The sequence below is a fragment of the Phyllostomus hastatus genome, unplaced genomic scaffold, assembly GCF_019186645.2.
Source record: "Phyllostomus hastatus isolate PE091 unplaced genomic scaffold, TTU_PhHast_1.1 phas_scaffold_21, whole genome shotgun sequence".
In the NCBI taxonomy this organism is placed as follows: domain Eukaryota; kingdom Metazoa; phylum Chordata; class Mammalia; order Chiroptera; family Phyllostomidae; genus Phyllostomus; species Phyllostomus hastatus.
Window position 1 is genome coordinate 33,777,264 of NW_025334017.1, and position 27,860 is coordinate 33,805,123.

Consider the following 27,860-nt stretch of genomic DNA (forward strand, 5'->3'; position numbering starts at 1 on the left):
AAAGTGTGTCACCGCTGTCTGAGAGAGCAAAAGATAATGCCAGGTTCCCAAATTCTAATTTTAGTTGGGAATTCAAACTGGAAGCTTTCTACTAATAAAGTCTGCATCTGAACTAGGGCAAGTACCACCAGTAAAACAAAAAGGTATTTTTGTTTTTCTCCTGAGCATTATTAAACACCCAGACATAAAATACCGTAAGCCTCTGAGGGCAGTGTACAATAAATAACACTGAGCCCAATAAAAAAAAAAACCTCCCCCGTGGGCATTTACCTTATCAAAGCAAAAATGATACAGCAAAGGCAGCAGAGGGTTCTCAGAACAGGAGCTCATTAGTATTCAAATACTGTTTCACTTTATCAGTTTGGCGGTTTTCCTGGGCATGACAAGTACTACATGTTGTTGTTACATGTCTTGGTAACCTCAAAATGCGCTTAAGTAATTTTCTTCTTGTTTCATAGGTTAGAGTCTAAGTAAAAGAATTTTTTGCAGAAAGTGATAGAAAGGGACTTTTCATTAGGCAGGCCCCCTTACCTGCTAGCAAGACTGAGCAACTCATGTTTATCTGCTACAGCTGACTTCTTCTCGAGCTCCCACATTAGGACGTTGATCAGATGTGAGTTTTTAATTACAATCGGCACTTCTTCAAACATGTGCTCAAAGGTGATACTTCCCTTTTTCAATCTGTGAAGCGTGTTAAAAATAATTTAGCCTGGTGGTCAGAAATAAATGTTAAATTGACTATTTCATACATTTCCCCCTAATTACAGGCCCTCCCCAGAATCTTTGTTTCATTAGTACTCTCTAAAAAAGGGAGAGAATAAGTTTCACAGTCAAGCATAACTCGAGTGATTGGAATAATGAAAATGATCTGCATTTGAGCTGTAAGCGCGGAAGATAAAATTCCAGGCAAAAGAAACTTATTTCTTTGTAATCGGGTAACCTCCAAATTTCACTGATAATAAAATGTAAATGTCATGGTTATGACATTCAGGAAGTTATGCTATATAACCTATATTAAAAACAATGAAAATAAATAGCTAGAAAAGAGAAATACTCAAGTTCTTGGAAAGTTCACTTTAAAAGCCTACTGAACCGGAGAGATTAACAAGTAGCAGGCTACTACCCAGACTAGCCCACACCCAGTGCTCCCGACACGGCAAGAATGCAGCTTCCCATAGCTTAGCTTTAACTACCATACCCAGAAATTCTTCATGTTTTCTTTTTAAGTCCTTTAAAAAGAACTTTAAAACATTTTCTTTTTATATTCTTTGCACCTTAATTTATTTCAGGAGTCAAATGGAAAACCAGCAATGAAATTTCTGTCTGTCCTACGTGAAGTCAAAGCCACTAACTTTAATAAGAGAAAAAAATTCCTATAATGACCAGAAAACGAAAAAGTTCTGAATATTTCTTAAAATTTCTAATGCCAATATTCCAATGTCTTTGTGTAAGATCACAAAACAGCTTTACTGATTAATTTTCTGCATACTTGTCACCCAAAAATTCCCAGTAAGACACATCCCTTCTGAACCCTAAAATGTTTACACCCTGCCCCCACCCCCGAAACAGGAGCTCGGGAAGTAAGACCTAGAGCTCACAACTGGACTGACTCGGAGCTTACAGGCTGAGAGCCGCTGATCCTTCATTACATCTCCCCCTTTATTTAATCATTTCATTCTTCAAACCCAGTAGCTAATTAATTCCTACTCCAACTGAACTCACCCTTGGTGAGAACAACAGATGAGACATTCCATAAAGCACAGTTTAAACACGGAAAGGGAGAAATCAGTGGCACTCGGCCATGCAGAAAACTTCTACCGTCCACATGGCAAAAGCATTACCACACCACCGAGGATTCAATAAATGTGGCAAACTAAAATCTTTAAAGAAAAACACTCAGTCCTTTGCTGTATGCCTTATAGGCCCCCAAACACTTACGCTTCAGGAGAAAAATCCTTCTCTTTACAAACTTCCATCAGTTTAGGAGTCAGTCTGTATGCCTTTAGTGAGAGAGACCCTTGGGCAGTTTTTATGGGATCTCAAATAAGAAAAAGAGAAAGTAATTACTAAGAATTCTGTCACTGCCAGGGCTTGAATGACATTGGTTCTAGGCACATTCTGTTCTTTAGCATACCACCTTTGCAAAATGAAGATCAAAATAAACAATCAGAACACAATCTGAAGCAGATTCAAATCAGTGTAGCAAACAGAAGTGAAACTGGAGGAACTTATTCTCCTACTTATAATAGGTAGAATAACTTCCTGAGCTAGAACCAGTCATCTTCATGAAAATTAAATACATTGTATGCCCTATACATTTGTTGTAATTAGAAGGAAAATACTGATAAATATTAAATATTACAATCTACTGCATGTATTGATATGGTTCTTCAGTTAACTGATTTCGGTGAACAGCCTCACAAACAAAATTTATCCATACTGATATGCACTGTTCAAATTTCTTAGTTGAAGCAGATTTTTAAAAAAACACACTAAACTCAAAGTGCTATCACAAAAATGTCTTTTTTAGTTTTAGAGAAACTCATTTTGTCAAAACTAACTGCTATCACAAAAGTGTCTCTTTAGGTTTAGAGAAACTCATTTTGTCAACACGAACTGCTCCAACAGTCCATGAGTAAGGGAGCTTAGCACTTGCGGCATGATAACGGCTCTGGCATGCCAATGTTCGCCTAAAACCTGTGTTAACATTCATGTTGTCTGAAACCTAACACAGTGAAACTTTTAGCAATAGGTGATAAAATGAAAACCAAAATAGATTGAAACAAGTGGAAAATTCATCAAGGTCTGATGATGCAATGTTTCCAGCCAATATAAGTACACTTTAACAACTTGTTCTTTACTGTAATCCAATTGTTAACATACTGAAACAATTTTGGGGCAGCTCATAAGATTGATCGTATTCATTAGTATTTTTTCTGACAGATACTCAGGACGTTACATTTACTTCTCAGCTGGAAACTATATGCGAGTCTGCCAGATATGGCAAACTGTGAGTGTTTGGGGAGGGGGAAGGCTATAAAGCTGTTAAATTGCCTACAGTTCTGATACAGCACAGAACATCTGGTCTGGAGAGCTTGAGGAAACACCATTAAATGGGCCGAAAAGAAAAAAATCTTTGTGCTAAGAAACAGTCCAGGTTTTGTACGCTGCTGTCAGAGGTATAAAAAAATCTTGGCACGCTGTGTTATGATTGGTCAGTCACGTACAGAGCCAGACACTCCAGCAAGCGGGGTTTGTTAGACATCTGGTCTAGTTCCACCAGCCCTTTCAAATGAGGGAGGGGAGATGGAGGAATAAAAATGAAGCAGCTACTCCAGCATTCCAAAATGTACACATCAGGGCTCTGATAGCAAGAAAAATAAACAGAAAGAAGGAAACCCTGTCTAGACTTAGCTGCTGCTGAGGCTGCTGCAGAAACAGGGTTGGTATTTACTTGAAAAGGCCTGCCAGGCCGCTCTTAGAGGCAAAAAGACAGAAAGCAAAAATAGTAGTAGTAATGATATCAAGGGAAGAAAAGAATAATAAAGGAAACTCCTACAAACCGTAAATGAGAACAACAGATTCTTCAATGGCATGCTGGTAACTAAACTGGGAGTCCAGGAGCGCCCGGGTGATGAACGAGCCGTAGTATGTGGACTGGTACCAGCCCACGTGGAGATGGTCAATGTTGACATGGCGAAGGCTCCGCATCATTTCCATCTGATACTGAACTGGATGATGGGGAGGTGGGGAATAAAAGAGAAACTACTGAATAATGGTGCTAATATTTTAAAAAGCTTTTGCAGAAATAAATTTCTATACAACTATGTATGAGCTAAAGGGAAAAGGTTTCCAGATTTAAAAATCAGTTCACATAAGAAGAAAATAAAATTAAGTTTTCAAAACATTTCAAATCACAAACTTTCCTTTTATATTAGTGAAAAAACATTTTGTAGAAAAGGTATTAAACAAATAATAATAATAATGCCTGTGCTAAAACAAGGAATTATTTATTAAATGTAGTTTCCACTTTCCTTTTTAAAACCCTACAAGTAGTATATGTTTAAGAAAAAAATTGTGTAATTACTAATCTGCTGGCTGTAAGAAATTTCATTTGAATTGATAAGTGAGAACTGTTATCAATGTCTTCTTCAACAATGCTTCTGGAACTGGGAAGTTAAAGCCGTTAAGAGAACTAATAGGGAAACAATGAACTACCACATTATTAAAATGTGAGCAGGACACAAGCTGTAGCTGATTCAAAATACAAGAATTCATTTTTGCCTTCATCTGGTGCCCCCTGCTGCATACTCTAAATTTAAAAAAGAATGCTTTTTTCTTGTTTTTGTGTTGCTTTCTGTTAAGCACTAGATAACATTTTTTATTAGAAGAGTTGTATTTTAACCTCCATGTATGGAATGAAAAGGTTGGATGACTTTTGCTTTGGTCAAATTAATGACTACAATGTATATTATAAACTTAAAGCAGCATTACTAAAAAAATAGGGGCAAGGTGGCAATAAATAAAACATCAGAAGAGCAATTTAGCCCAATAATGAATAGCAACTATGTGATACAGAAGAAAATTTTATAGTCAACATAATAAATATCCAAGCTATTTCTATTATAATAAAAGCATAAATAACTATGTTGAGTAAACATACTTGCTTAACTTGAAATCTAACCATTTCATTTTTAAAGCACAACCAAGTTTTAAAAAAGTAAAGTTCTATGTTTGTCATTTCCTTGTTTACAGCACTATAGTTTCACAAAGCAAACAAAATTTAGGATCATGAAGTATAAAAGAACCTCCCTTTGATGGACACCGTCTTATTTTTCCACATTTGTTACTAGGCAAAGAAGTTGTAAGTCTGCTTATTCCAAGGAAGATTCTAGTTCTCATGATAAAAAATGGCAGCCAATTCATAACTACTCAAGAAGTTATGTTTTTTAAAATGTTTTCCTTTTATATACAATACAGTGGTCAAGCAGCAGCACGATAAAATTAATGTGATAATCTTCCATCAATTATCTTTTATCTTAAATTTTTGTGTCCCTGGCACGTGAGACTGCCTTCTCAGCTAGTTTAACAGGTCCTTATCAGTCATATAAATTTAAGACAGAATCACTGCTGTCACCTCTTACTGCTTAAAAGTTTCATCATTCTGTGAAACTAAGGTAAAATCACTAATATGGCTAATAAAATTTAATCGAATTTAACTTACAAACTAAAAGTGTCAGTATAACAAGTATAGGAAGAACCAGACAAATTACCATTTATTTTTAAAGAATGGAGAAGAGATGGGGAAAGACTACCAAGCAACTGACAGTACCAACATGATTTCATAGGAAAATTTTTAAGTAGTTGACACATCCAAAAGGTACAGTCAGCTACAACAAAAGCAGAGGCTAGATCCTGCTAACGTGCCACGGTAGAAAAGACTTGGAATAGAGAGATGTAGGTGCCCGTGCCAGCTCAGATTTCTCCCATGCGGAACCCTGCCGGTGCGTTTAATGACTCTTCTCTGACGCTCAGTTTTCCCATCTCCAGAAAGACATGAGAGCTCATCCCACGCGAAATGCTACTACTCCATATCGTCCATCAGATATGCTAGTCATAAGTAATGATTTTTCTATGAACTAAACCAGGGCCTCAATCAGCACACATTAATACTTAAAAAAAAATTTCTCTGGAAAATATTCTGTAATCTTACTAAGTCTCCCCTCAAGCAGCCTGAATACAATAGATTTTATTATAGCATTTTCAGGGTGCAGGAGGTAAAAAAAAAACCTGTCTAATCAATAGCAACCCCCCAAATTCCTTCTTCACCCAGAATCTTACCTACCGTACAGCCCCCTACGTAAGGACAGAAACGGAAGCAAAGTGTTTTTCTTAGGCAGGGAAGAAAGTAAGGGGTCTGAGGCCTGTCATCCAGTGGAGTTACCTGCCACTGCCCCACTGCATTTACTCCTGGGGTGGGGGATACAGACATGGAGAGAGGGGTTTCCCTGTTATTGGGGATGAAGGGGGCACCTCCATTTTCTTCTTCAGCTTAGAAAATCAAGACACAGATTTTGCAAGACTTTAATAAAAATTTATTTTTAAGACCGTAAGTTTTCAAATGACCTAAACATAGTAGATATATATATATAATTTTAAGGGTTAAGATCAGTGAGAGGCAAATTAACAAAATTGCTTTTGAAAATCTACATTGCACTGGAATTTCACTGTTACAAAAAAATACGTGCTGGGTCTCTCCTATGTGAAATTTCTAGACATTCCTTGTCTTGATTCGAACTTACCACCCCAATTAAAACAAATTTTTTAAAAAGCACAACCTAAAAAAAGTAAGACAAAATAATGACCCCTTGGAGACACCACACAGGCTGCGGTGACCTGTGAAAAGACAAGGGCAGGGGCTCAGCTCCGCAGCACGATGGGGCGCACTGAGCCCCAGCCCCTTCCAGGACTGCTCACGTGAGGCCCCCATAATCGCATGATTTGAAGAGGTCACACTTTGATTCAATAAAACTCTGAAAAAGTGACTGGTTTCTATTGTGTACAAGCCAGGGAACAAGAAACACCTCACAAACAGCAGAGTGAACTGCTTTCTCCCCAGACTTTTTCAGGTGTGTGTCCCTTGGTGTCCCTGTCTCCCTTGACCCACACAGGTTTTCCTCTCTTCAACCCAAGTTTTCAAAACGCCCAAAACCAAAACCCTGCAAAAGCGTCCTAGTAACGCTACCGAGAGCTAAGAGACGGGGAGCACACTGTCTCACTAAACCGGCCCAGAGCCGGCCTCCAGGCAGCCACCATTCATCAGCAGACGGGAGCCACCACACCTCCTCATACAACCCCTCCCCACCCCACCCACAGGAGAGACCAGGGAAAAAACCACGGAATGGTGACATGCCACTGAATGTTATACAAAAAAGTAAGTAAAGGTTATTACTTGGCGAGCAGTGCTGGAGGGAACTGCTGGGTCCCAGCCCACAGGCTCTGGGCAAGTGGAAGCTGGAACTATTTTCCTTCCCAGGCCCGGCCAGCCTCACTTTCCCGGGCTGGAGTTGAAACCAGATGGGGGTAAAAGATGTGGCTAGACAGAGACAAGGTTTACTCCTACCTAGGGAGGGCCTCACACCTCAGAACAGAGAGAATCACCTCAAAAGAAACAAAAGGAAAAAAATGAGGCCCTTTGACACAAAGTGCCTTGACTCCTGTTGCTGAGTTCACACAAACCCACGAAGTAAGAAACACGTACTCAGAGGCAACTCTGTACTGTTGGTCCAGGGTCAGACACACTTTCATTTTTGTCCTGAAGTTTTCTTATTTAACAGAAACCCAAGCAGCAATTTCAGCCAATGATACTCACTTCTGAGTGAATGGCTAAATAATCCTGGGGAATTTCCCAAAGACAAATAGCCAGGGGAAAAAAGTTTTTTTGGGGGGAGAAGAACTCTTTTAAAGTTTATGATAATATTCAACAGAGGGGCTCAGAATTGTGTAGTGAAAAGTTTAGGCGAGAAGCTTTTGAACATTCTTAGTTTAAAAAGCTAACATTCTATCGAAGGAGAAACAGTACACAGCAAACGAACTTCAAAGACAAACTGGTAGTTGCTCCTAAGCCAAGTCAAACTTCTAATGCAAAAGCTACACACAGATGTAAGTGAGGTGGTGCTACAAAATTTGGAAGGATTATAAAAATGAGCTGAAGTTTCATCAGTCTCTTCCACCTCTACAACTGTCCTCATTGGCTAGTCCCCTCCCAAGCAGAGAAGAGCCTGGTTGACAGCACTGAAGAACTGCTCGCAGTCTGGCACCAGCATACTCATATTCACTTTTTCCAGAGAGCCATTTTGCAAACAGTACATTTTGAATTGCCTAGAGTAAAACTGCCTTAACTGAGGCAGGCTGCCCAATAACTATTCCCTTCAAAAATCCACCCTTGTTGGACGTTCTCTTGTTTTATCTTCCAATACGAAAACAATGACAATAATAGGTTGTCTTATATTTAAGTGCTGTATCTGGAGTTACACGGCCAAAACCCACACAGGTGTTTGAGGCCTGAGTTCTCCTGAAGGTCAGTGGGAAGGGCAAGGGATTAGAAGCTTTCTGGTACAAATAGAATAATTAGCTAGCATCCTTCCCACCTTCAATTCTTCACCATCATTTTAAAAATTACCTTCTTGATTTCATTATTTTAAGTGAGCCCTCATGAAATACAATTTCTCACTGAAAAAAACAAACAAACAAAAAAAAAAGACCAAAGAATTGCCACGGCTGGTTAGATGGGATGAGCAGAAAGGAGCAAGTTAAAGCTCTGGCACACTCTACAACTCCAGCTGTCAGATTAAGGGGGGGGGGAAGTATTTTACAGATGTCTTACTAGGGAACTCTTAAGGACAAAATAACCTAATTTAAATTTTAAAAATTTAATGGGTCTATTGTCTTAGTTAATGACTTAATATTGTACCAAATCCAAATTATTTTAAAATGTTATAAAATTACATTTAAAAATATCTATAGATGGGTGGAGCTGAGCACCAAGAAAGAAACGGGCACTTAGTGAGCACTTACTGTGTCAGACCCCCTGCTGAGTGGCCTGTGCACTCCATCTGACTTCATTCCTCACCGAGACTCGAACGAGCTAACCACAATTACTGAGATCCTTTTAGAAAAGCAGCTTGCCATGGCTTGTACTTGTAGAGTGATAGGACTGGCTCTGACTTTAGACTCTGACTCCAAAGCCTAGGCAACCACCCATTTGTGAAATTTCACCTCTTCTAACTGGGAAAGTGTAAATTATTTCTGAATCAATAAAGGATAGGACACAGATACAATAGAATTCCATAATTTCTAGATTTTCAGAAACCACAGCATGTGCCTGTTTGATCACTAAAGTAACCAAAAACTTAGCACTCCAGTAAGATTTTAAGTGATAATAAATACTACCTAAGATTTTTACATGTCAAAGTCAAAAATTACAATAAATATATAATCAAACTCCAAAAAACTGCATTCTATGTTACTATTTGAAACTTATGCCAAGGCTACTTTGTAACCAAGAACTGGACCAGAACCAAGATGACCTGTACAGCCACATCCAGTAAGGGGACAGAGACTGGGTTTACTACACACACCCTTTGCAGCAAAGAAATACATTTAGCCCAGTCAAGAGATGGTTTTCAAAACAAGCAAGCAAACAAACAAACAAAAACTCCACAACTCTGAAACAAATCAATGATTTCGACAAACAGGACTGGGAAGGAAAATACACCAAAATCCCCTATCTGTTCTGGCACGAGGGCTAACCTATTTGCAGGACTAGTGGGAAAATAATTACAAGCCTCTTCCCCAGCAGCACCAAGGGACACCGGTGAGCACTGGAAGGCTGGGAACTGTGAAGGTTCTGCTCCATTATTTAACAAGACAAACTATCCTGTGCTTTTCTCTTCATATCAGATTTTCTGCCAAGTTGCACATACGTTTCAGGCAATGTTCAAAGCTAGTAGCAGATGTAGACTTAAGCAAACAGAATGTGCATTTGGAAAAAGAATTAAGCAAGAGTCTTCTTTGGGTGGACAGAACAATGGAATATACACATTTCTTAAAACTCCCATATTATCTTCACCTAGTCCATATCACATATTCATCCTTTTTTTCCAACTAGCACATCTGTTATTAAGGCCACCCCTGTGACTGCCTAAGAAGTGTGGTAACAGTTCAATGTTTCACAATAAAGTGTCCAATATAATTTCTACTCTACCTAGCAACTAACCTGTTCCATTTAAATAGGAATAAAAGTACTATCTTTCTTAATAAAATATTCTTTAAATAGTTCCTTTGTCCTAGGTAGTTTAATTTCTCCTTTAAAGTATTTATGAATTCTTACAACTAATCTCTTCTGAGTACCAAGCTGGGAAGAAGGGAATGGGGTGTGTGTGTCACTCCATCTTTTAAACCTAGTAAGAGTTTTGGAAATTATTGCAAATCAGGTTTTTTGAGGTTTTAATGGGTCTGGAGAAGTCTTCTATGAAATAACCTGGATTTTTCACATAAAATAACAAAATAACATGTACAAACTGTAATAGATTCGTATTATCTTCTTACTCAAATCATGAAACCACTCAAGAGATCCTATTAAGAGATCCATTCAAGAAAATAAATAATGACTTTTCGGAAGTACTGTTTGCAGTGAACAAACTGGGGGGGCGGGGGGGGGGGAGACAATGCACTGGTACCACCTTTGCCGGAAACCTGGTAAAATCTGAGTGGCATTATCTTTGATATGACTGCCCAGTGAGCTGGTGGTAAGCAGTTAACACATTTATCTTTCCGAACTTTAATTTCCTCACCTAGAAAGTGGTGGTTTCAACATCCAACCATATGATGACAATTTTTTAAAAACTGACCTCCAGTCCACACAGCTCTTTGCCTAATGAGCATTTTCAGAGGGCAGCCCCATAGGTGCCACGCTCTGTAAAAGTCCACACTGGCTTTTTTACCAATCCCACCCTCCGCACCTGCTACTCCTACGTTCTCTCCCTCAGCGAGGGGCACTCTGAGTCATTTGTCTTGACTGCGTCTCCCACACTTAGCTCACACAGTCATTTACCTACTTGGTAGCTCTCAAATTTGTTCCCTCCACGGCAAAAACCATTTAGAATATTTCTAAAAACTTAACTGGCATGGATTGATAAGATGCTGAGAAAGAAAAGCAGAATATAAAACTATAAATCATATAATGCCTACATATAAACAACCTGGTTTGTTCTTTGCTTCTAAGGAGGAAGATGGAAAGAAATATGCTAAAATGGTAAGAGCAATAGTTCTCCAGGGAGTGAAATCACAGATGACTTTTGTTTTCTTACTTACTCTTACCTTCATTTTTCATGGGCTTTCTTTTCTTTTCTTTTTTTGGCAAAAGAATTGTGCAAACCATGTAACATCGAAGGAGGCCATACACGCATACTGAACTTCCATTGCTGAACGACGTGCCTGCATTTAACATGGTCACCACATAATCTGGGTACCAGTGCTCCTAAATCATGGAGCAGGGAATGGGAGAGGGGACCCGACTACTCAGAATCTGAAGCTTCTAACCTGGTCTGAACTCCATTTGCTAGAGACCGAATTGTGACTCACCCCAAATATGTTAAAGACCTAATCCCCCAATATAACAGCATTTAAATGGGGCCTTTGGAAAGAATTAGGTTTAGTAGAGGTCTAAAGGGTGGGGCCCTCAACGTGGGATTAGCGCCCTTACAAGCAGAGGCCACACACACGCTGCTTCCTCTCTCGCTGGCCCACAGTCCTCATGAAGATACAGTGCGAAGGTGGCTGTCTGCAGCCCCGGGAGACAGCCCTCGCCAGACACCAAACCCGCTGGCACTATGGCCTTGGGTTTCCAGTCTCCAGTACTGAGAAATACATCCTTACTGTTTAAAGCACCCAGTCTATGGCATTTTGTTATGGCAGTGCCAAGCCAACTAAGATATCATCTTTATCACATAGGAGTTGTATTACCTACCACAAGTTATCTTGGCCTAGGTCTCCTCTGTCGTAAATTGGGAGAGAAAAGAGTACCTACTTCATTAGATAGTTAAGAAGATTTTATAAAATCATCCATAAGAGCTTGGTACACTGAGGAACCCCAACGCGAGCTCGACAGGCTCTCACCATCACCTACTATTTGAAAATGCTACTTTTTACCCAGACTATGGTAGTTATCTGGGCCAACAGAGAGGTTTCTGGAGAACTGGGCTTGACGACATTGTCCTCAACTGTGGTGTAAACTCACCCCCTTCCCATCTCCAGACGGGGGGGGAATGGAGGAAGAGGTTAGAAGCCGTACACGTGACTTAAACAAAAAGATTTACAGATTTGTAACATCCACTTCATGAAACAGAATTCACATGCACAAATATGAATATGATCAAAAACAATCTACCATGAAAAGGGATTACAAAAGGAAAAAACACTTCTTAGAAAAAAAGCTATAAGCTAATTATATTCAGTATAATAAAGAACAGATTCAATAAAGAAAGAGACAAGCTACAGAAATTAGATTTTGAGAAAAGGTAACCCTGGGTGTTCTTTGATTACTATGTATATAATGATATAATTTCTAGTGCTATGTAAGTTTTTATCTCCTAATTCCATTTATAACTCTTCCAAAGAGAAGAAGTAAGCTCCCTGCCCTCTCCCCAACAGGTAAGTTTAGAAACAACGCTGAGAGCGGGTGAGGATGGGAAGGAGGAGTAAAAAGCAGTGCCAGCTTACCCAGGAGACTGAGTAAGGGTTACTGGGAATACAGCCCATCCCAGTGAAGCACCTAAACTCGGATGCAGCAAACAGCTTTGTAATGCGCCATATACTGCTAAGTGAAATGATCCATTCAGGCACCTCAAATATCCAATGATAGTTTCCCTTACCTTCAAATATTGGGACAATTTGGATTAGAAGATCAAAGTTAAAGATGCTATACAAAGACAGCCTAACAGACATGACCTTTTAAGAGTCTCCTTAACTGCAACCTAAATAAGGGAAAGCCAGCAAGAATTAAAAATGACAGAAGTTACAAAAAAGATGAGGAATGGTAAATATTTCCTGTGGAGTATTTAAGTCAGAGAAAACAGAAGTAGAGACAATCACATTCTCCGGCCGCCCTTTCTTGTCCCTACCTCTTCTTTCCCTACATGCTCTGCTTCATCCAAACTTATTTTTATAGGACAGGAATTCAGGTAGTATACTGAGAAAATAATCAGGCAGAAACCCTCAGAGAAACCACAATGAACCCGGGGTTAGAAAACCCGTGGCTCGTTTTTAACAAGGCCACATTTCCTTTCCTGTTGCAATCTCCTTTTCCCAAGACCACGTGCATATGCACCTGTGGACAGGGGACCCAAGGCCTTCACCCAATTCTCAAAGGACCTCGAGATCCAAGAGAGCAACAGTTGCTGAGATGCCGTGGAGAACCAGCCAAATGTGGTCCTGGCTCTCCCAGAACTTCCATTCCTCTGTCAGTATGTGGCAGAGAGAGGGGAGGGACTAAGTGTGAGTCAGTAATCAATTCAGTTCCATGGCAACCAAAACCACCATCGAGAACAGCAAGAATGGCAGGCCAAAGGTCCAGAGAAAACCCCAGCTCCCAACACAATGTCACTCTTACCCCTGCCCTACCCAGACCAGGAAGTCCATCATGGGGAAAGCTGGACAGAGGCTTCACCTAAACTCTGTGATCAAAACTACTGATGCCCAAGGTGGACAAGAGAAAATGCATGCCCTCATCCACAAGGTAGTATGACTAGAGCTAATTAAGCAAGACTGTTCTAAAGGTCTGGAGTGGTGATCCTAATTGGGCAGTGATTTTCAACCTTTTTCATCTCATGGCACACATAAACTAATTACTAAAATTCGGCAGTACAACTCAAAATATTGAGTTGGCCAAAACTCAAAATATCGTGTGTTTTTTTTTCTGTGAGATGGCTCTAGTGCCTCTTAGTTGTCTTTAACTTCATTCAAAACCATTTTATTAGATTGTATTGTGACAGGTGCCATATCAGCATGCATTAAAAAAACACCAAAATTGGTGAAATTTTGTGTAAGTCATTTTAATATTGAACATGGAAAACATGCAACATTTTTGGCATATTATGCTTTATTATTTCAAGAAAGGTAAAAATGCAACTGAAACGCAAGATCTGTGCAGTGTATGGAGAAGGTGCTGTGACTGATCAAACATGTCAAAAACGGTTTGCAAAGTTTTGTGCTGGAGATTTCTTGCTGCACCATCCCCACGGTCAGGCAGACGAGCTGAAGTTGACAGCAATCAAACACAAACCTTAATCGATGACAATCAATGTTATACCATGTGGGAAATAGCCAACATACTCAAAATATCCAAATCAATACAGTTATTGGTGAAAATGAAAATGTGTCTTTTATTTTATGGAAAAAACTAAACAGACTTTTTGGCCAACCCAATTTATCATACTTACTTTTTGTCAATCTGACAAAAAATAGGTATAATTTTGATTCATTCACACTAGACAGCTATTGTTGTGTTGGTTGTTGTCACTTTTTTAATCTGAGAATCTAAGGGAAAAGAGGTCAGTGCTCCTACTAAATAGTCAAGTATTGCATGTTTTAAAATTTTTTGCAGCACACCAGTTGAAAATTGCTGTAATAGACATAACTCTTCTCTATTCATGGAAAAGTAGGTTTCTAGCAAAAATGTTACATTATAAAATTATACTTAGCACAACGTACTCTGCTGTTACAAAGGTACCTTGGAGGTATAAGCTCTACAGTCATACACTAAAAACCAACCCCAAGCAACTCAATAATGTTATTATCTTTTGAAGACTTTACAGAGATCTCTAGAACCTATGTGTCTATCTAATAAGTTGTCATTAAGTAATCTGAAGCTCCTGAAGATGCTTTTCTGTAGAGAGCTTCTTGGATTAGGGAGGAAGATGAAATACAGTGTAATTGGGGAAGGGGGTATAAATCATTGAAAGGCAAGAAAATTACTACAGAAAGATGTTGGAAGGCTACAAAACAGGCCAAATAATTTCCTTCCGCAATTGGCAGGCAGGATCCTGCCAGATGTTTGAAATAAAATTAACCTCGATGGGCCACGCTGATAGAAACAAAAATAAACTGCACAACTATAAATAAATAAACATTTAGGGGAGCATAAATAAGTGTCTAGGGAAGGGCTATCTCTGTTTTACTCTGACTGACCTTCTCTGTCTGCCCCACCTCACCCCCACAAAAAGTCTGCCCCGCGCTGCAATGTCCACAGACACTAGGCCAGCGGCGTATGCGACGGACTGTTAAAATGAGCCAAAGGCAGCCAAACAGTACCTGCTAGAAAAGCTAAGTTTAATCAGAGCATCTGCAATGTTTTAAAGCATTGTAAACCAGGTAATGTCACCTTAACAACAGCAAAACCATCCTTTATCCCCAAAGGATACCTATCCATTCCCTGCAGAAAAGAGTACAGCTCAGTTAGATGAGAAGCAATGCAAATGGTTTACATATGCTTCCTCCTTATATTTTGGAGAAGAAAAATCTTCCCCAAAAGAAACAGCAAATTCATACACTCACCCTTTCATATATATTCACACGGCAAGTATTTATTCCAAGCTGTATTTCGGTGCCGTCCAGCATGGGGCGATGAAGACGGAAGGGTTCCTGCAGCTGACATTCTAGTGGACAGGGGCAGACAGGACACACAGGGGGACATCCCTAACTCTACTCAAATGCTAATGTTCCCTGCAGAAAAGACCCGGATAATCCCACATAGGTTTTGGGCCTTTACAGTGAACAAACTACCTCTGTTAGTGACAAGCAGGAAATCAAGCCTGGAAGTCAAAGGCCCGGTTCCTCACCTTCCAAATAATACCGTGGAAGAGAATGGTTGCAGGCTGAGAAAACAGGACAGCGGAACTGCAACTTTGGCTTTGCCACTTACTAACTACACAATAAAGCAGAGGAACTCCTCCCAATTACCAAACATCCCTTAAAGCTAGTTTTAGTATCACCCAATTTTAAATTTATCTCCATTAAAAACATGATTTTTTAAATGTAAATGTTTATCACATGGTGATGGAGATAACAGTAAGTAAGAGTCAAATGGTAAAGATTACCCTTGAAAGAAATCCAACATTTTGAAAGAATTAAAGCAGGGACCAGATAAAAATCCTCCACAAATAAAATTCCATGGTTTTCCTTTGTTAAGCTTTGAAATTTGAATCAATTATCTCTATTGTGTCTTCAGGTGCTAATATTCTGTATGAATGAAAGAATAAAGTCACTTCACTAAAAATATGGTCTAGAAACCCTAATAGTAAGTGTGGTAGGAAGCAGTAACCAGGATCTCAGTTTAAGAAGAGACGAGAGTTCTAGAGAGTTCTAGACAAAGAAGCTGTGGGTTCCCCACACAAGAAACAGGCCCTGGACTAACTCTGAAGGAGGAGGTGGAGGCTGGTGAGAGGTCATTAGATTTTCCTCCCAACTCTTCAACCTTATTTCAGCCAAGCACTGGCACACGGTCTCCCGAACTATTCTCATCTACAGATCATTTAATGGACGTTTGACACCCATGAAAACCACCAATTTCAAGTTCTAAAAAGTTGTTATCCTAATTTTAATGATACAAATAAAAGTTTTAGTAAATTAAAAATAAAACAAAACTGTTTATATCTCTGAGATGATGTACATCCACCTCGAGGACTTTAACATACAGCCAGTAGATGAAGGACTTGGATCTCAGGTTGTGCAGCTAGGAGGCTTCTTTTCTCGTTCTACTTCTACTAAATTAGACACTCCTCATTCAGGCTCCTAGTCTTAAGGAAAAGCATCGAGCACTTTGCTACTGTCAGATGATCTCACATACATGGATGACAAAGACTCCAAAATAAGGGAGATTGCTCATTAAATCTCTGTCCAAGGAACACACTTCACTTAAAAACTAATATTCCAATTGGGGAAATTCTGGGTACTGGATTCTAACCCTTGATTTCATCACGCTCTGCGCTACTGCTGCCCCGTTGCAGTACTGAGATGTAATGGGGACACTTGACTCATGCCAGTACTGTAACTTCCAAATTAAAAGTTGCAACAAGTTTATTCACAAGGCCTATTGTAAAGCTACTGAGGGCACTACACTTTTAGCTAAAACATGCTACGTTAGGAAACTATGTGAAGGCATGGAAATGGCTGTTGCTGGCACTGACTGGCTCCCAAAGAAAAGATGCAGATGCACTCTCACCCCCCTGCTGCAGACTGGCGCAGGCACTGCTCCTCCTGGGCCGTGGGGAAGAGCAGGCCGCTCAACCTCCTGCCACACATGTCTCCCCGGGCATATTTGAAAGGTAAGTACTCAGATACTGATGTTTTAATCTTATTATTTTCACGATTTCCTTCCGTACTAAGTAAGATTAGAAGGCATGACAACATTATTTCTAGTCTAAACTCCACTGAGCATAATAAAAAGTGGGGGGCTGGGAGTTTCAATTAGAAGAGACCACGCATTAAAAATGCACCCCAATTTCACTGACATGCAGGTGCAAAAACAGGAGGGGAGGGGAGAATTCTACAGCCAATGACACCAACAGTGGGTGAGTGGCCACTGTGGCTCCAGTGCCTGTCTCACTAAAAATACAACTGGACTCGATCAGTACCTATCCCAACACACTTTTTCCAGCCTTTGTCATAGCTCACAAAACAATCATTTTGTTTTGTTTTAGGAAATAATTATTGAGAAAGCATTATTTTATATTTGTCCTGGAAAAACTTTTATTGATATACCCCAAAAATGCCACTGTAGTTTATTTTTTAAATCACAGAAATGTTTTGATGGCATTATGCCACCATTTCACGAAGTTTCACAAATAACCAAAAACTTGGGGGACTGGCAGCAAATGACTCAAGAAGTCAATCTATTTCCCGGCATTTATCATAGTAATTCCTATTTGCACTTTTCCTTTCAATTGCTTGTGTGAATCATCGCATTCCTAGATTCTCATTCCGGGCATATACAGACCCACAAACCATTTGGGCCACGGTTTCTCAACCTGGGCTCTACTAACACTGTGGGCCAGAAACGTCTTTGCTGTAGGAGGCTGCCCCGTGTGCCGCAGAATGCTCCCCAGCATCCCGGCTTCTACCCACCAGACGCCAGCAGCACACTCCCAAGTGGGGACAACCAAACATGTCTCCAAACACTGCCCAGTGTTCCAGGAGTGAACCCCAACTCTCCTCAGAACACTGACTTAGGTGCTGGAGGCCTGTTTAATTGCACATTTATATTGTCCTGAGACACAGTGATTATGCTACTAATTTTTATAACTGAATTAACCACTTTCCTCCATGTTTTTGAGACAGGAATTCAACAAAATAATAAGAATTACAAATCCAACTTCAAAACAAAAAAGCAATTGATGTAATCAAAACAAAATACCCTACTAAACCATATTACCTGAGACGCAGTGACCAACTCACTATCCTTTATAGCACAGCCTTTAAGAACCCAACCATTATTAAGAAAGTAACTGGGGGTGGTGAACACACAGTGCAGTATACAGATGATGTATTTTAACCATGCATGCCTAAAACTGATGTAATTTTATTAGCCAATGTCACCCCCAATATATTCAATCTTTCAAATCTGAGGGTAGAAAAGTGAAAAGTTTTTAAATGTTCATTTTAAGATTTAACTTACAAAATGCACTACTATCAAAGTGTGATATAGCCCAGAAACAGGTGGAACTTTTAAAAGGTTTAAAAAAACCAGTAACAGGTGCATGTGCAACTGAGAGGCTGAAGTGGAGGAGCAATTATAGCAATCACAGCATCTCATCGGTTTGTGTCTTGGTATACTACTATTCACTGATTCCAGAAAGGACAGGAGGTGGGTGGACCACAAGCCTGAGTTGTACATTAATTAATACAGCTGTGCTAATATATATATATACGGCAGTGACAGAAATGCTAGACATGTTCTACTCACTTTCCAGGTCTTAGCTTGGAAGCATCTTCTTTCTGGAAACGTTCTAGATTACCCAAAGTTCAGGTTTAAGTGGCCCAACTCTGCACCACACTGCTGCTGTCATGAGATTATCCCACAGAGCTAATAACTGCCTTGTTACGTCCACATTTTCCCAATGAAACCACTGTGCCCCCAGCACTAAGCAAACTGCCTGGCACAAGTAGGTGCTTCAGTTACCTTGTTTAAAAAAGGATTTGGATGAACTCTGTAACAGCTCTTCTTATGGTATGCAAAATGAAGAATAACAGAGGCAAGTGTACCCAGAGTAATTAATATCAAGGAAAGGAGAGAAACTCTGAAACAGAGTGGAACACTGCAGAGATTCCAGGTTACTGGGGACCTCGGTGAGCACTGTGTGAGACCAACCCTCTGTGTTTAGAAAGGCTGACTCGACATCACACAGCTAATTTTACTTATGTCCCTTTCGGAAGAAAACACTGCAGAAAAATAAACATAACATTTGCAATTATTTTTAAAAGGAGAAATTTGCTCCATCAGGCTTCTTCAAATAAGCAGCCCATAATTCAATAGTATTTGTAATCAAATGAATTTGGACTAAAATAAATAATTTCCAACTGAAAAATGTGTAACAACAACAACAGCAGCAAAAATGCCACGGAGCATTAAGATGTGGTTTAACCACAGGATGGCACTGTGTCCCGGGGTGGCTGGATCCCAGTCTACACTCGTCCTGACGTCCCACACAATTTGGCACTGGTGCGGGACTAAAGTGTCCCGGTTTGTATGATCAAGTACGGCTTGTATGTGGTCACACTCAAATGGTACTGTAGTATATTACTAAAAGCAACAACCTTTAAAGAAAAATGCTGGCACTAAGAATAGCTTCCACCTATTGAATACATATTATATTTTAATAAATAAGTCAGACACTCCCCCGTATTTCACATGCAAGGTAGATAGTTAAGTGGCCACTACAACTCAAAGGTAGACTTTCCCAGCTACCAAGCTCAAGTTCTTTGCAATATACCATAAAAATGTTCACGGCCATAACTCTGCTTCCTCTGCTAGAAATCAGCAAGAAGGTTAAAATCCAAAATTTGAGAGAACAAAAACAAGTTATGTTTTTAAGTGGTCATTAAAATTGTTTATAACAAAAAATGAGAAACTACCTAATTTAACAGTGGCACATTCATACCAAAAGTTTATAGTACCACTTCAACAACAGTGGCAATCATTCAGCAACACAGTAACATGATGTGAAATAGATACAAAAAGAACATTAAAAATTTTATAGCTTATTTTAAAAACTTAGAAGGAGAAACACCAAATTATTAACCACCAGTGTGTTAAAGACACAAGATGGATAATTTTTCCTCTTTTCCAAATTACCTGCAATATTGTTCTATTAATTTTTTATAATCCAAAAATCACTTTTAAAAAACTTAGCAAGGGTTAAAAGTTCACATAGAGTACATTCTGTTCTCTAATTCATAACAAAACTCACATGCTCACAAAAGTGATAGTTAAGTTTAAAGATATAGATAAGACAGGGAGAGAAAAGGCAAAAGAGAGACCCAAGAATCTGAGTTCAGTAACAAGCATTCCAAGAGGTAAACCAGATGCCCCTACGGACCTGCAGCGGAGGGTCCAAGAGACAGGAATTTGTAATGTCAAAGGCTACGTTTTGATCAAAGAGCATAAAAGTCAGCCCACTGGCTGCAGAACTGTCCCTTACACAGAAGGGATCAAGCCACACTAAGCTCTCTGCAAAACTCAGTATCAGTTGAAGGCTACTGAGTAAGAAAGTACAGGAAAGGTGAGAAGACTGCTTCCTCAAGCATTTCCCTGGGAAACTGGGAGGCTGATAACCAGTTCAAAACACAGAGGCCAAAAGCGTAATGTAAGTGAACACTGTGTCATTTGAGCCTGTAAATAGTTACTAAAAATAAGAAGTAAATATCCATTTTTTTTATTTTGTCTCCCGCCCCGGTTTACTTCTACACAGAAGGCGATGTTATAGGCACATTCTCCAAGGACTTCTCAAAGCCAAACGGAAAACTCCGGTAAAACGTACTCCTGACTCCAGAGCAGCCCAGTTCCAAGGCCTCACGGAATTCTTCCCAGGTCCCATGTCAAGACACTAAGACGCGCATGCTCTGGTGAAATTACTCGTGATAGGTAAGAAATAAAAGTTATTCTAAGTGATTGGTCTACACCTAATAGATTTACCTTTCCTACAAAATTAAAGTGAGACTTTATGAAGGAGATGCAGAGAGGCACGAGAACACTTGTGCGGGACATGTCTGAGCGGGCGGGGCGAGGAGGGGGCAAAAGTCTCACCTTCCAATAGCCTGATACTTCTCCTGAACAACCTAACCCAGAGGACTTATAAAACTGAAATGTTGCAATATGTTGTTTGCTGTGGCTGTGACACAAACTTTGCCACAGAGACCTCTGCTTAGATGATAATCATTAGGCACTAAATTATGACTAGTACATTAAGTGCGTATTTTGAGAAAATCAACTAAACTTACATAAATGTTTAAGGTCAAAACATCTCTAAGTACTTACCACTCACTAAACAATAACATTTTACAGATGGCAGGATAAACAACAATCTCAATGGACATCTGATGTCCTATCAGGAATAAGAGCAGTCAGAGTCATACCCCACACATGCTAAGCAGAACACCTTTTCCTCGTTGCAATGCCCTATGTAATGAATTTGCCTCCTTAATACATCCAATCTTCACTCATGTATTACTCTGTCTGACCTGCCACAACATTATGCACACACTGGGTGACTTAAGCAATAGAAATGTCTTTTCTCACAGTTACAGAGGCTGGGAAGCCCAAGGTCAAAGCGCTGGCTCATTTGGTTCCTGGTGGGAGCTCTCTCCAGGGCTTATGTGCCTTTTTCCTGTGTCTTCACATAAAGGAAATGAGGGTACAAGCTCTCTGGTACCTCTTCTTACAAGGACACCAATCCTATGGGACCAGGGCCCCACCCTCATGCTTTCACCTAACCTGGTTCCCTCCCAAAGACCCCAGGTACCAACACACGGGGGGCTAGGGCTTTAACATATGGACTCCAGAGGGACACAGACATTTAGTCCACAACAACTTCTATTTAACTTTCTCAGTTTGGCAGTGGTGTGCGTGCACAAAAATCAATGATAAATGATATAAGCTAAAAATGTTTATATAAATTACAAAATTGTTTCCATTAAAAAATGGTTAAGCCAGTATTTACAGAAAGGACTGTAAGGAAACACTATCAAAGTTGGGTAAATGCAAAACATTTAATCTCTGGTTATCACAAAGATGCTTGTTTTGTAAATGCTACCTAACATCATATCAGCACTGAGTGATTTATACAATCCACGCAGGTTACATATACTGCACTTTTTTTATTTTAGCTATCTTTATTTTTTCTTTTAAGCCACAAGGTGACTATTAGTAGCCTACATTTATTATCAGCTTACATACTTCGTATGTACTCATGACAATCTTCCCAACAGTTCTATGATGTAGGCACTGTTACTACCTCCGTTTTACAGGCAAAGAAAATGTGAGAACTGTCCACTACAACAGTATAATTTTAAAATGAAGAGTTTAAAAGGAAAAAAATAAGCCCTGCCTCTAATAATTCCCGATCTGGACAAAGGACTAATCACAAATCTGCAGCCTTTTGTCTGATACTTGATAAAGAGAGCTTGTCTCTGTTCTGTGTGCTCATCTCAAAGAGAAGTGTTTGTGCTCGACCACTGAGAAGAACCACAATGAAACTGAAGGGAAAAGATCAAGATCTCACCACTGGAAGCCCTGCAGACATGAGGGCTGCTTCCAAAACACTCTACTCAAAATAGGAAGAACACAGAGTGTATCTTCCAAAATGCATCCACTATAAAACTGTTCTTGCTGGACAGCCCTGAAGTGAAGATGGAGAATAAACACAAATAAAGCAAAGGTCCTAAATAAAAAGACACTGTGATTCTTCCCCTTCTTCATTTATTGCACATTTTTAAATTATCGAGCAGCTATTCTACTCATAGTATTCCAAAGAAGCAAGATGATGCCTTTCTCTTTAGATACTACGGCTGTTTTTTCAAAGCAACGCTCCTTAATATCACATAAAACTGCTAGACCATTATTGATGGGAAGGAAAAACACAGAAATTTGGAATATCATGAAATCTCTTCCAGACTCAGAATTATGACTAGTGCTAAAAAAAATCAAAGATTGGAGGACACAGATAAGAAAATAATTCTTTTGAACTATAAGCATACACTACAGGAAGTATGCATAGCATAAAAACAACATTGCATTTTACAGTGTTTATAAATCAACATCCTGCAGATGCTATGATTAAGAAGATCTACAATTTGTTCAATTATGAAATGTTTTAAATCGTCAAATTAGCAAGAAGCTCATAGCTGCTTCAAATGCTTTTCTGGAAGGAGCATGTAAATCATAAATATTTGCTGCATAATCAACAAAGAATACAACTAGTGTTTATTTCATAAGAGGCACTTCTTGAAATATATATTTCCCAAACTTTTTAATACAGAATGTAGACACAATATCAAATAAAAAAAATTTGTACATGTAGGCACAGTAACCTCATTTGATATGCAAATCATCCAGCCTTTTCTCTCTCGTATTTATAAACAACGATAGTATGTCTAAAATAAACTTCCAATTCTGATTTCTTACAGTGTTTGAAACACGAAACTAACCAGAAGTTTGCCCTAAAGAGAAATGGAACATCTGGTGGAATGTGTAACATGCTTCAGGATCACATCTGCTGCTAAGGTTAGCATTCCAGTGTGATAGCTGTAATCTCCATGCTAAGTGGTGAAGCACAACTGAGAATGAAAAGGTACTAGAGACACATCTTCTTCAGCCACAGAGTGCTTTCTTCCTCTCGGCAATGTGCTCACCACTGGGCCTCACAGAGAATACCTGCAGAAATATTTCTGTAGTAAGTACAACACTTGAATTCAAATCACATACCTATTCAACACACTGCTTCTACCACGTGGTGATGGCTGATTGCGTCCCTCCCCCAAGTATATTAATCAAGACAGGATGTACGTTATTTTTTTTTCTGTGAGTCATCAATCACTGTTTTTATTTCTCATATCACTAATAAGACAATTTGGGGTAGAATGAAGAAAAAAGGAACACAGAGAAAGTACAGATGACCACAAGAGATGGCATTATAAACTCTAAAGCTGCTTTCACAGGCACACCATGCTCAGCAGCCTTTCTCCTCCATTTACTTTCAACTTTCAATTCTCCGCTATGAACAGCAACAACAGAATTCCATGCTTACTGCAGTATAAATTGTCTTACATTTGTGACACTTTTAAAAGCCCCTACTCTGCCATGAAAGGTTCCCAACCAAGGAAAGATCTGCGCAGCAGGAAAGGAACCCACTTACACTTTCTAACAGCTGTGAAGGATCAGCCCCCTAGAGTAACAGAAATCAACTGCAAACTGAAAAGTGTTTAGAAATGAAATGTTTCCATCACCTCACACTATCAGCTACTTCCATTAGTACCCATGAAAGAGACACTGGATTTTACCAAGGATTTTAATACAATAAACTTTACTGACAGTAAAAAAGAGAATACTATTACAGACTAGTCCTACTATTAAACACAGGAAGTCATCAATGAAAAGAATACTTGATTTCCCATTTCTGCCTCTTTACTACTGGATGAAACAACTAATCACGAAAGCCTTAGGGGATAGTTTACAAAAGTTATTTATGAAACTTATTTTGGATTCCATATTCAGAATTAAAACCATATTACTTAAATATAAAAACACTTATCACATCAGGAATTGATTCCATACCAAGTTCAAAGTCAATGATAAGCTCTATGGAGTTACTTTCATATGTCTGTGCTGATTCTGTGGATATCTTGACTACCTACTAATCAGAAAAGATAAATAGAGCCTACATATCCTGGAAAATAAAAAATGAGTGACCAAATGGGCTCAAATCATCCACATTACCTGAAAAACAGGAAGATGGAAAAAGATATTCAAAGTCGTTACAGAATGAGTCCCAACTCCAGTTCCAGATGACCTCTGCCAGCATTTCCTAAGCACCTATGCCTATTTTTAAGCACCGATGTAGGAGCTCAAGGCCAGCCTTGACTTAAGACTCAGTTCTTGCCTTCCAGTAGGTCACAGCAGGTAAGCAAGCCCCCTTGTAAGTACCAATACCATACAATCAAGTCAACAGAGGACAAGCTGCAGAATAACCACAAAGGGGACAACAGGGACTAGGCATTAGAAAAAGCTTAAAAAAGGGTCAAAACCTGTGCTAGGTTTTGAGGATGGGTAAGAGCTCACCAGCCTGAAAAAGTGAGAGCAGTATTCTGGCCTCAGGAAACCACTATGCAAAGTGTGAAAGAGAATTTTCAGGGAACTCTGAAAGCAATCTCACACTACATAACGTGTACAGGAGAACGAGCAAGAAAAACGGGCAGAAACACAGGCCTGAGCCAAGTCTCAAAGGGCCTCAGGCCAGGGAGACCTGAGGTTCTGGTCGGGGAGTGGCACTCTCAGACTTCTGTTTTAAGGCATCTCTTTGCAGTGCAGGGTGGACTAAAAAGGAAAACACTTTGGCAACAAAACCTAGAGGCTAGTGCCGTAAGAGGCTACTGAAGTAAACCAGGCAAGAGATGATACTGAAAACCTGAAGTTAATGTGAACAGACTGCCCAGTTAACATGGAATATGCTCAACAACTTTACATGCCACCTTTAAAAGGACTCATACGAAAAACTAAGCATACAATCAAGAACACATCAAAAACCCAAAAGGCATTTGAGGTTTATACCGTATTACAAAAAGAATACAGCAAAAACAATATCAATTAGTAAGGATCAACGAAGTTTGCACATTCAAGGGAAGGGCTAGAAATGCACATCCTGTCTGTCCCAACCCTGGAGCTCCAGCCAAAGAGACACAAATCACAGACAAAGTAAAATTCACAAACCTACCATGAAACCTGCAAGTTTTCAAATAAACAACTGCTACAATTTATAATTATTTTGTTAATATATCACCTAAAGACAAATAAATGAAGGAATTCAAGAGAAACTGATTGAGCCATTTGATAGGATTTATAAAGTGTTTTCTACTGCTGTAATTTTTTTTTAGAAGGGCCAGGAGACATTTATTCAACTCGGGGCATTTTTACAGGGTTTTAAAACTACATCGTTTCCAAAGTGTTTACCATGGCTGCTTTCATTTCTGAATAATCCTCAAATCTATTGAAAACTACCTAAATTTTAAAAACTTCTAACGATGAGGGTTATTTACGTACTTCATGATTCCTTCTGAAGATACTTTTAATAGAAATTCGGTCATGGGGGCAATCATTTATTCAAATAAGAAACTCACGACACTAATCTAGAATGAATCAGGTCTAGTAACTACTGCCCACATATACTTAGAATACAAGCTACAGATAGTTAAAAATAAGTACTTCAGAACGTTAAGAGACACATTCTGATGACAGCTTAAAACACAGCAAAATGTTACAAGTCAATGAAAAGCAATAAAACATAAATTTAAATACCATATTCAGCCAGCACAATTTAACACAGAAGTTCCCTCATTTTTATCTATATGATATTCATGTTACTGGGGAAACCTAAAGAAACACTAGAATACCAAGGGAAAAGTTCCAAAAACCATGCAACAAGCAACTACTGTCCAGCTCACCACAAACATATTAGTAGTCAAACGTCTTCTTTTTAAGTACCAGCTCTAAAAACAGAATGGCATCTAATCTCTCTGGTATTCAAACCTTAAATAAGGGTTGTAAATGGCCAATTTTAGTATACAAAATGTTTTGACATGTGCAGTGCTTTAAAAAATCTAGAAATTTCACAGAAAAACTGGAAATAATCCAAATGCCCACCGAGGATAGAACAAATACCATGTGACAATATTCACACAATTGAATGCAGGGGGGAAAAAAAACTGCAAGGGAAGAACCTCACAAATACAATGCTGAGCAACAGAAGCAAAACATGATAAATACATATATATACCATCACTATATTTACTAAATTTATAATGCATACAAACATAGCTGGTAAAACTATAAAAAATTAAGCTTCGAAAAAGCCAGAATATTAGTCACTGCCAGAGGGTCCACAGGAAGAAGTGATCAGGCAGAACTCTCGGGAAGGTCCGATGGTGCTGCCCATGTTCTATTTCTTGCCCAAAGCAGTGGTTATGTGGATGTTCGCTTCACAATTATTCACCAAAATGTGTTTGTTTTATCTACTTCTCCTGTGAATATACTTTACAATAGAAACGTTTTTAAATGGGATATGGGAAGTAATACTTTTTAAAATAAGGCAAAAAGTTCAGAATTAATGAGTATCTAGGTTTTAAAAATTACTATGTAAATAGTTCAGTTGCTCTGCAAAAGTCAGGTAGTTCCTCACATGGTCACACACAATGTTCCCATCTGACCCAGCAATTCCTCCCTAAGAGAAAAGAAAACCTAGTGTCTACACAAACTTGTGCACAGGTGTTTACAGCAGCATTATTCATTACAGCCAAATGCCCATCAACTGGTAATGGATAAATCAAGTATTGTAGCAAGTATTAGAATTTCACCCCTCGTTATGGCTGAGTAATAACCCACAATGTAACAAGGGGTGGAGTTCTAACACATGCCACAATATTTGAGTAGATGAACTCTGAAAGCATGCCGAAGGAGCAAAGCCAGACGCAAATGGACAGGTGTTGTATGGTCCCACATATGGGAGGTACCTAGGGAAAAAGTCCAACTCGTAGAAGCAGAAGACAAGAGGACCAGGGGCTGGGCAGGAGAAGGAAGGAGAGGTTGCTGCTCACTAGGCACAAAGTTTCTGTGTGGGGTGATGAGAAACTTATGGAAATAGCAGTAAAGGGTATACAACATAAAGACTATAATTAATGCTACTTAATGTACATTAAAATTGTTAAAATGACAAATTTCACTGTATGTATTTTACCATAATAAAACATACATATACCAAAAAGAAAGAGTAAAGTACTGATACATGCTACCATGTGGATGAGCCTTGAAAACATCATGCTAAGTGAAAGAAGTCAAACATGGGAGACCATACAATATACGGCTCTATTCGTATGTAGCGTACAAAACAGAACACTCTACGCAAATAGAAAGTCGATTAGTGGTGGCTTAAAGCTAAACGTGGAGACTGGGGGACAGGGACGTGACAGCTAGAGGGTACAGAGTTTATGAGGTGAGGAACATATTCTCAAAGTGACTACAGGGATGGTTGTACAGATCT

At 39.2% G+C, this 27,860-nt stretch overlaps 1 protein-coding gene across 1 annotated transcript in view; it reads right to left on the bottom strand.

Moving 5' to 3' along the window:
- EIF3H (eukaryotic translation initiation factor 3 subunit H) overlaps nt 1-27,860 on the bottom strand; it is an 82,884-nt gene that overhangs the window by 9,199 nt on the left and 45,825 nt on the right. Inside the window, exons 3-5 of the mRNA XM_045861462.1 lie at nt 3,564-3,731; nt 1,939-2,038; nt 532-681 (exon numbers count right to left, since the gene is read on the bottom strand). Of these exons, the coding sequence (XP_045717418.1) occupies nt 532-681; nt 1,939-2,038; nt 3,564-3,731 (418 nt within the window). The remainder of the gene's footprint in view (nt 1-531; nt 682-1,938; nt 2,039-3,563; nt 3,732-27,860) is intronic.